Source organism: Lagopus leucura, unplaced genomic scaffold (assembly GCF_019238085.1).
Source record: "Lagopus leucura isolate 7727_CA_CO unplaced genomic scaffold, USGS_WTPT01 Super-Scaffold_1, whole genome shotgun sequence".
NCBI classification, from domain to species: Eukaryota; Metazoa; Chordata; class Aves; order Galliformes; family Phasianidae; genus Lagopus; species Lagopus leucura.
Genome location: NW_024962250.1, coordinates 20,420,698 through 20,430,545, shown reverse-complemented (window position 1 = coordinate 20,430,545; position 9,848 = coordinate 20,420,698). Strand labels below are relative to the sequence as shown.

The 9,848-nt window shown below is 43.1% G+C and overlaps 1 protein-coding gene across 1 annotated transcript; it reads right to left on the bottom strand.

The window, feature by feature from the left end:
• Window positions 1-6,002: 6,002 nt before the first annotated feature.
• SSTR1 (somatostatin receptor 1) lies at window positions 6,003-9,286 on the bottom strand. Its single transcript, XM_042864934.1, has one exon. The coding sequence runs from the start codon at window positions 9,239-9,241 to the stop codon at window positions 8,063-8,065; it is 1,179 nt and encodes a 392-aa protein (XP_042720868.1). The 5' UTR covers window positions 9,242-9,286; the 3' UTR covers window positions 6,003-8,062.
• Between the last annotated feature and the right edge of the window lie 562 nt (window positions 9,287-9,848).

Here is a 9,848-nt window from a genome sequence, read left to right as displayed (position 1 = left end):
TTCCCCCCCCCAAAAGTCTGTAATGAGCACAGACAGTAAGATTTCTTTTTTTTTTTTTCCTATGGCTCTTTCTTCCCAAAAAATTCTTAAATACAATTGGTGTTCATGAGCAGTGAGCACACTAGTTGGTTCTAGATTTTTTCATTAGTAGTTACTATCTCTTTATGCAGATGTTTCTCTTTTTTAATTTTTACTTATTTTTTTACCTGCTTTAAATTTTTACTATTTATTTGCCAAAGTTCATTCTTTTGTTTTATTTGCTGGTTTCAACTTTAAGTTAGGTACTTTTTTTTATTGTGTACAGTTTAACATTTGATGGGTAACATGCACCGTTCTCCTATCATTAAATAGTCCTGGTGTCACCTGCAAGTTTTTATCTTTTAGCTGTTCCTTTAAATTTCTTTTTAATAACCTTTTTAATTTATATGCAGCTCTCTGCTTTGAAATTTAGCATTAGCATAATGAATCTTTTTTTGCTTTTTTTCTCCTGAAATTGTTCATTTTAGCTATGTTGCAGTCAATATTCAGCCAAATACTGTCCATTTCTTAAGGCAAAATTGGGATCTGTTTCTTCTGTTGTCAGGCTTATTATGCCAAGAATCAGTGAAGATGCCGTCCCTGGCAGTGTTCAAGAGGTGTCTGGATGAGATGCTGCAAGATATGGTTTAGTGTTTGTAGTAGCAATGGTAGTGGGAGGATGGTTGGGCTAGATGACCTTGCAGGCCATTTCCAACCTTACAATTCTATGATCAGGCATAGTAATAAAAGCTAACTCATTACTTTCTGATAAATTGTTCACACTAATGCTGCAGGCATCCATTGCAATTGCACAAATCCAGTTTAGATCTCTAAGAGGACAACCTACTGGATAAGCTGGCTTGTTAGTTAAAGCCAACTTTGCTGTAGTAAAGCACAAACTTAGGTTTCAGTGCATTTTCCTCTTTTGTGCTTGAAAGAAAAAGATGTTCTCTTTAAGCATAAATATATACAAACTTTCCTAGTTAAATCTGAGATTGTAGGAATTGTTTATATGAGCAAAAATCTGTTTGGTCAGGTGAAGCACTTATATTTGCACTTAAACAGTTTCCAGAGTCCATAGGACAGACCACTATTCTTCCTACCCAGAACATGCATTACTCACGAGGCTTTCTTCCTTGTGTAAGAAATTTATTCTCTTACTTCCATTTAAATCTTTGTTCATTTGAAATGTTCTTGAATGAGTACACAGAAACCTGAAATCCTCTGTAGATCAGAAAATCCGCCTTGGGGATTGCAGCTTTATGACTTCTGGCTATGTTAAGTGCTGAGTTATGAGATCTCTGGAGAGGAATACATCAGCATCAACTTTTGTTCTTAAGAGTATGTATTTCTCTTATGGGGAAATAGTTTTCATTATCATAGTATCTAAGATGCTTTTAAATTCTGCAAATTTCATTCTGTGATAGTGAAAGAATGGACAGTATGTTGTTGTATTGCATTTTTGTCCTGTTGGTATGGTGATCTTTGTGCTGAGCACAAATTTGGTAATACTTTTCCATTTTAATAATGAAAGGAAAGAAAATAGTCCATGAAATCATATGTATCTGAAAAATAAAAAAACAGCAGATTTTCTTTAAATGTTAGACTATCTGTTTTCTGCACTGCTTTCCTAAATTTCTAGTCATTCCATAAAGCACTTAAATTATCTCATGGTTCTTAGAAAAAGTACTTACATGCTTTCTGACTTCTAAAGCAACATCCAGCTTTGAAAATAGCAGCTGACATCAAAAGCAAAACTTGGTAATCAATTTGAGTTGAAAGTTTATGTATTTTCCATAGCCACTTATCTTTTTCAGATTCCCTCTTTCTAAGACTCTGAGCTCCTCTCCTATTTGGTGCTCAATTGTGGCCAGATATCCACCATGTTGACCTTCTTTCACATTCGTTCTCCTCAAGTATCTAAACAGCCCAGTTGCAGCCCAGTTGTGAACATACTTAGGATGTTCTGCTTGTTCTTGTACAGCATCCCATAAAACAACCTTCCTATCTTGTTTTCCACCATAAACAACAGGAATAACAGTGACAGTTATACATGTCTGTCTCATGAAGATTTAATAGGTGTGGGGACATCTCCCATAACTTTTCTGCCCAGTCAGTTTATGAGGATTTCTTACCATCCTTCCTTAGCACAAGTAGTAGAAGGTGGGATTCAATTTCTTGCAGATTCTGTGTGACCAGTTAACAGCCACTGATCTAAAAATTGAAATAAAGGATCCATTAGAAAATCAGTTTTCTGTGCTTCTCATCATTCCTTTCATTGAGTTTTCTTTCATTTGTTTGTTCATTTGGTCTTGCAATCAATTCATGTAATTAATTTGTATGAATCTAAGGCATGAACCTGGGACCAGGCAGGTAGCAGGTGTAGCAGTTTATAGCTTCATTAAGTTACAGATGCTAGTCAAAAACTTTCAGTGAGCAAAATCTTTTTTCTTATGAAGACACTCAAGTTTGTAGAAGGAATACAAAATGATATAGGAAATGTGAGGCATTAGATAATAAAAAATATTTTAGTATCAAAGTTCTTCCAGTTTTTCAGAAGGATACATAAAGCTCCTTAAGATGACATGTGAAGCATTAGACAATAAACATGTTTTAATATTGAAGTTGTTCTAGTTTTCAAGAAGATGTACAAAGCTCCTTAAAAATCTGCCTTATAATGTTGTACAGTCAGTTTAGCTCCTAGAAACATCTTTTTCTCTTTCTGGTATATAAAATGATTCTGCTGTAATGTTAGGAAAATAAACTCGCTAACACTGGTATTGATTTTCTGCTCAATAAACCAGTGCTTTTTGAATTTTTCTTTTATCCATGGATTGTCTCTTACTGACTGGAGAGAGGAACAAGATCCATCTATGTCTGTATTTAATGGAATCAGATGGCAAAATGATTCTTTTGCTGGTACTGTGATAGCGGAAGTGCTTTTTGCATTCAGTTTCAACATGTTATAGCCTATTTGACTTAAGTAAAGAAAAGATCATAATCATAACCTCCTTTAGCTTCCTGATTTAAGCCTCAGATGGAGGTGGCTGAGGAAAGCTGTGGTTGGTCCATTTAGGCCTGGGACGCATTTTCCTGAAACTGTAGCTCTCTGGTCCTCTCAGATGCAGCTCACTGTGACTTTTTCCAAATTCTGTGACCATCAAATGGGCATCTGCAAATGCAAATTCTCCAGGTCTGACTCAAACATGGTTTTCCTCCAAGAGTTCCTTTTCCCACCAGCTCCAACTTTTCCAGCCATGGACTCACATCTAGCAGAATTAACACTCCCATTTCCTCTGCACATCAAAGCAGCACAGAAGCAAAGCAAGGACTTAGAAATAACTATATAGTAAAATAGCACTAACTGATTGCCCAGCAATTGGAATCTGCTGCATCTTTAACTATTCCAGCTGATCAGCGATCACTTGAACATGCCATTGGAAATGCAAATATCTGCAAGTCCTGCATGTATTGGGTGAACCCATGGCCCTTGGCTTCCCTCAGCCTGTTACAGTGACTTCATTCAGCACTGTTTGGCTCCATGAAGCACAGAGAACTGCAGAACTATTGCAGGAGCTTGGAGCCTCCCCATCAGTTGCCACATTCATGGCTGGGCAGCCTGAATTACAAAAGAAAACAGCACTGTCAGCAGCAGTGTAAACTGAAGAAGTGCAATTCAGTTACAGCAGTCCTCGAGGCAATATTTATGACCGGGAAACTGCTAATTTGGAGCTGTTCCTCCACAGCCCTGTGCTATGCATTGTGGCCCTTTTATCTTAGCCTTTATAACTCGGAAGCTCAGTAACTTACAGAGGAATACTGCAGAGCAAATCATATTGCGTGGTACGAGAACCTTTGCAGAAAAGGCTTATTTGAAATAGAAAGAGTAGAATGGGCCTTTTGTGCATTAATATTGCTTTCAAGGTGACTAGCTGTCATAGGAATGATAGGCTAATAATGACAGATGTATTCAGTCCAGAGTGGAGATCAAATGCCACACATTTCAGGAAGGGCATGCCATCCTGCTCTGCTAAAAGCAGATTTTAGGGTTTTGGTGAAACAGAGTCAGAAGATAGGTTTTGTGGAAAACCATCTTGTGAGAACTGCGTTTGGTGTCTAGCTGGCTGGTGAAACACTTTATAATGTTTTCTGTTTGCTCTGTTCTTGGCTATTTCTCTCTACAAAATATAACATTTAAAAGCATTATTCTCTAAGAGAAATTAAATTAGTAAATTACTGCTTCTTCCTGTGTCTTTGCTTGTGGTTATAAGTCCAGTGGGGTTCTGCGTTCCAGATGGAAGCCATGAATCTATAATGCAGTAAAAAGACTTTATTCTTCTCTAGAGATTTAGTTAATATTGTTGTTTGTAGATTCCTGGAGTCAGGTAAGGTTTCTAGGGGAGGAAGTCTAGAACACTGGATTGATTATTTGATAGGCTTTTTTTTTTTTTTTTTCTGGGTTGTGTGGTTTTATTTGTTTGCTTATTTGATTGTGGGCTTTTTTTGTTGTTTATTTGTTTGAGTTTATTATTATTATTATTATTTTTCTGCATTTGTTGCAGGACTTTAAAACTTCTTTTTTGCACTTCTAGATCTAACATTACTTCTTGGAAATTCTAGTGAGAAAGAAGAGTCATTTCAGACTTGCCTTTCTCTGAGTGGAAAAATGCTGCAGAGGTACCTGGTGTATGCACTAGGAAAATCCATGTGAAGGCCATTTGCTCTTTATGCATTGGGGAACTGATTCAGTTCAACGCATGCTATGCAGAGTTAAACAGAGCAAAGCATAAACAAATTAAACAAAGCATAGCAAAAGTTACTTGGGATTCAGCACCAGAGGACCAATTTCTGTGATGATGAGGTGTATGAAAGTGAAGATATTTTAAATGTTAAACTCCTAGGGAAATATGCAGCAACACATTAACAGTTATAAGTTATGGTTTGCCTATTTGAAGATGAATTTTGTTGTGGCTGTGGAAAGAGACAAAATGTCTTGAAGAAATATGGCACTGTTGTTTTTTTTCAGTGCATTAAGCATTAATACATAACAATTTTCTTATGAAATCTTATAGAGTTTCATTTGATATTTGGAAAGTACTGAGTAGCATTTAGTTTGTTTTCTGGTACGTGGCGCTATTTCACAAGGACAACCTATTTTCTGGTAGACATGTCCTAAAATTTAGGGTAATAATACAGAACAATCTGAATGTGTTTCCCAAACCAAAGAAATAATGATTTGCAGCATTTGATCACCTTTCCCATTTCCAAAGTCAAAACTTGGAGTGAAAAACAGGAGGAAGAGCTGTTAGTTTGGGATAAGCAGGTTGTGTTCCCATCTGAAGCTACATGGAATGTTTCAGGCAGTGCCTCAGCAGCAGTGCTGGCTGTGTGGCTCTGCGCAGGAAAGCCTGCCATCTGCTGTGCCACCAGCATCCCAGCTGCTCTGCTGCCTGCGGGCAGCCCTCTGCTCTCTGTCTGGGAGAACTGAAATTAGAATGCCTGTGCTGGAAGGCATGCAGAAATCCGTAACAACTTAAGGTGAAGAATTTTATTCACGTGGATTTTTTTTTTTTAAGTGATAAACCAGGCTCACCTTCTCATCAAAGCTGAATATCAGATATGAATTACCGCTCCTTTGCTTTTGCTTCATAGTGCCTAATGTTAAACAAACCCAGCAGTAGAACAAAGACTGACTTTGTTTAATCTGATCCTGCATAGCAGGATGCCTGGGTGAAAAAAGAAATGTATACCATTTTGAAGAGATTGTGAGTGAGTTTCTAAGTAAAGTTCTACAAATAGCACCATGTGGCAGCGTGGGGCATTTGACAGATGTTTGGTCTCTGAGGAAAGTTAAATATGCTTATTGAGAGATTTGGCTCTATTTTTCCCCGTATGTGTATGCAAATCATTACTGAAACTCATATTTGTGTGTTTTCTTTAAATGAAGTCCACTGAGAAGTAAAAGAAAATAAACTGTACACTTGTTAAAGCTTTTCACAAAATGTTTTAATAAGTATGTAACAGCTTCCACATCAGCAATTTTGGAACTAAACAGGGCTGACTCAGAGTCCACTGAAATGAAGTAGTATTTCTTCTCTCATTTCAATGGGCTTTGAATCAAACAACTTTGAAATACTAAATTTATACATTCATTTAACAGTACCTAATTTTTGGTGAAAGAAATGCACAAAGTAGTCTCCTGGTTACTGCTGCTGAGCGAAGTTAAAGGTACCGTTTAACAAGAACCTGCAGTATGTCCACCACCAGGTACTGGATGCTTCCACCGCCAGCCTCACCCTCAGCATGGCGTGCGCTTCTACCAGCGCAGGGTACGGGTGTGCTGCTACCCAGGATTTTTCCCAATCCCTTGCTTCAAACTCTCAGCAGTTATAATTAATACCACCACAGCACTGAGCTGGAAAAGTGATTTGTCACAGCTACTGGGACACCTGCCACTGTATGATACTGTCAATACAGGTGGTAGAAAACAAACTGACAGAGCTGCTTGTTTCAACATGGTTCATCCTGGTGTGTGCGGCTGGGATGAGGGGAGGAGGGAGAGAGGGTTTGTTTAATCAGCTGTCATTTATCAAACAGTAAATCCTCATTTGTTTATGGGAAAAGTATTGTTTCAGAGGAGGAAAAAAAGGGAAAATTCAAGAAAGTTTTTCCAGGGAGAGACAATGTAGATGAAAGAATTAGAAAAAGTCACAACCTTTTTCTCTGAAAAGAAGCCTTCTTGAGCATTGCCCCTTTTAAAAGCACTCTTGCAGGTAGTCACCACAGACATAAGTACACAGCATAAATTGCTTCAGAGAAACACGTTCACAGCACAGTAACAAGAATAAAAAAATCAAATAAAAAGACATCTGACACACTAAAACCAACGCTTCTCAGAAATGAAACATTTTGAAGCTCTGGGCCAGTATATTACATTGGCAACTTATGAAACCCTCTTTATAGTGCAACAGAAGAAACTGGAGCTAGGCTAATAGCTATTGTCAAACAGCTACTTTTCTGTCAAGTATTTATTTAAGAGCCTGGTGGAGATTTTGAATAAAATCCCCTTTTTCCATGTCAGTTAAAGTGACTTTGTGGCCACTCAGGTCATTGAAAACTGTCTCAGTCCCTTCATCACTGTTTCATGGCCAGTGGAGCAGTGCAAGACAATAACTTTACAGTCTAGTGCTCCCCTAAAACTTTATTACTTGCACATTCCATCACGCGGAGGAACGCACTTGCACCTCTCCCAGCACAAGGCTTCCTCCTGCCCCCAGCTCTGTCCCCGTGGGTCACAGATCCATTACCTCCTGTTACTGGCATCCTGCTGTGAGTTCTGAGGCACTGCAACAATCAACAATCAGGTTCCTTTCTGAAGGGCTTTTCTGCTTTGCTGCCTGTGATCGCAGCACAGAGCCTGAGCCCCAGGAAGGTGGGAGCTGTCTGCAGAGCAAAAGCTGCTCCTTTTCTTGGAGCCTTTTTGCTCCCTTTTTTTTTTTTTTTTTTTTTTTTTTTTTCCTCATGGGGAAACAGGGAGAGACTGCTTTCTGGGAGAGGGCAGATGTGTTCAGGAGGGACCTTTCCCAGCTTTTCTGCTCTCTGACTGGCAGGTGCCTACCCATGGATGCTGGGCAGGTTTGCTACTGGTCAAGGGGGTCTGAACCCGACCTGAAGCAGGCTCTGCTCAGTGGCAGGGGGTCTCACCAGCTATGGGAAGGAGAGGGGACCTGTACAGAAGGGGAGAGTTGTTGTTGGACCTGCTTGTCAGACAGACAGGGCTAGCAGAGCCTGGCTGCCAGATGCTATGCATGGCAGTTTACTAAGGGGGTGTCAAAGCATCAGCAAATGCACCCAGTTTCAAAGGAGGCAAGGGGAATGGGGCAGCACACCAAGGACATGGGGTTTTCTTTTCTTCCTCTTCTCCCAAACACTGCTGTTAGTAGGCTGGATCAAAACCCCCTCCCTCCCAGCCTCCCCATGCCACAGACTGGCTCCGCTCACCCTCCTGCTGGGGGGTGGTGGGGCAGGGGGCAAGAATGCTTCCTCAGAGCGTAGTAATTCTGGAGGTGCACGTGCCATTCCTGTACATGCTCCCTGACTCCAAGTTGTCCGGGGGAAAGTCCTCCACGCTGTATGCCCTGCTTTTGAGGGCAGTGGCATAGTAGTCAATGGGTTCCTCTGCAGCATTGTCCATCCAACTGAGGCAGAGCAGTCTCTGGAAGGATCGCTTGAAATTGTCTGAGAGAAAGCCATAGAGGATGGGGTTGGCACAGCTATTGGCATAGCCCAAGATGACGGAGAGCTGGCTGATGGTAGCGTCATCCTGCTCTACAAAGACATTGACCAGCTGCACAATGTAGAAGGGCATCCAACAGATGACAAAGACCATCACCACCATCATGACCATGAGGGTGATCTTGCGCTCCGAGCGTTTGCGTTGCTGCCAGCCAGCCTTCAGGGCCACCATGCGCATCTTGGCAATGATGAGGATGTAACAGAGGCAGATGGCCACCACTGGTAGCAAGAAGCCCATCAGAAAGGTGTAGACCACAAAGACCACCAGCCACCTCTGGGTGGGCTCTGGCATGAGCATGTTGCAAGCCACCGTTCCATCACTGTTGGCTGCTGTATTGGAGAAGATGATGATGGGCAGGATGATGAGGATGGAAAGCACCCAAACACCGAGGTTGACCATCTTAGCCACGGTGGGCCGGCGGTACCTGGCCGCCTTGATGGGGTGCACCACAGCGATGTAGCGGTCCACACTGAGCACAGTCAGGCAGTAGATACTGGTGAACATGTTGATGGCATCCACACTGAGCACCAGGCGGCAGAGCAGAGAGCCAAATGGCCAGTGGTGCAGCAAGGTGGAAGTGACCAGGAAGGGAACACTAAGCATCAGCAGCTCGTCTGCAATGGCCAAGTTAAGGATGTAGATGTTGGTGGCTGTCTTCATCTTGGCATAGCGTAGGATCACGTAGATGACCATGGAGTTGCCACACAGCCCCACCAGGCACACCACAGAGTAGATGAAAGAGATGAGGATGGCGCTGCCCTGGGACTCGCTCAGGGTGCTGTTCGGGGCACCAGAGGAGTTCCTGCCGCCCGAGTCCATGCCCCTCGCCGCCGCCTCCTCCAAAGCGCCGCTGGCTCCGCTGTGGCTGCCGCCGCTGTGGCTGCCTGCACCGCCCGGGAGCCTGGTGCAGGTGCCATCGGGGAGCATACCCCGCCCGGATCTCCTCGCTCCTGCTCAGCACGGCTGGCTCCGGCCGCTCGCCGGGCGCAGCATCGCGGCGGGCTCCCGGCGGGCTCCCTCCGGTGCGGTGCTCCGGGCGCGGGCGCGGGGACGGACGGAGGCGGCCGCCGAGCTCCGAGCGCAGGAATCGCTGCTCCCCGGCTGGTGAATGATTAATAGGCAGCGGCGCGTCACCGGCTACGAAAGGAGGAGGGAAAGAAAAAAATGCGGGAGGAGACGTTAGTGGGTGTCCCTTCCCACCTCCCGCCTCCTAACCGCCCCCCCCCCCCGCCCCGGGCTGCTTGCACTGCCCCTGCCCTACGCTGTATTGCCTCTTTTCATCATGAGTTGCTCTCCCTCTGTTCACTGGCTCCAATGAAGTCAGCCTCCTGCCCCTCCGTGCGCCATGACATCTGGGTCCGGGGGCACCCCGAGCAGAAGGACCATGATTCCTTCTCTAGAATAAAAGCCTGGGTCATGGGTAGACAGGCAGTTTTCATTCCCCCACAGCTGCTGTGTTCTCCTCGTCCTGCACCTTCCACACTGCCCACCCCACAGAGCTACCACCACGCACGGCACTGAATACGTACTCCAC

Excerpts from the sequence above, each read along its gene's own strand:
- SSTR1 (XM_042864934.1), bottom strand. The coding sequence starts at position 9,241 with ATGCTCCCCGATGGCACCTGCACCAGGCTCCCGGGCGGTGCAGGCAGC.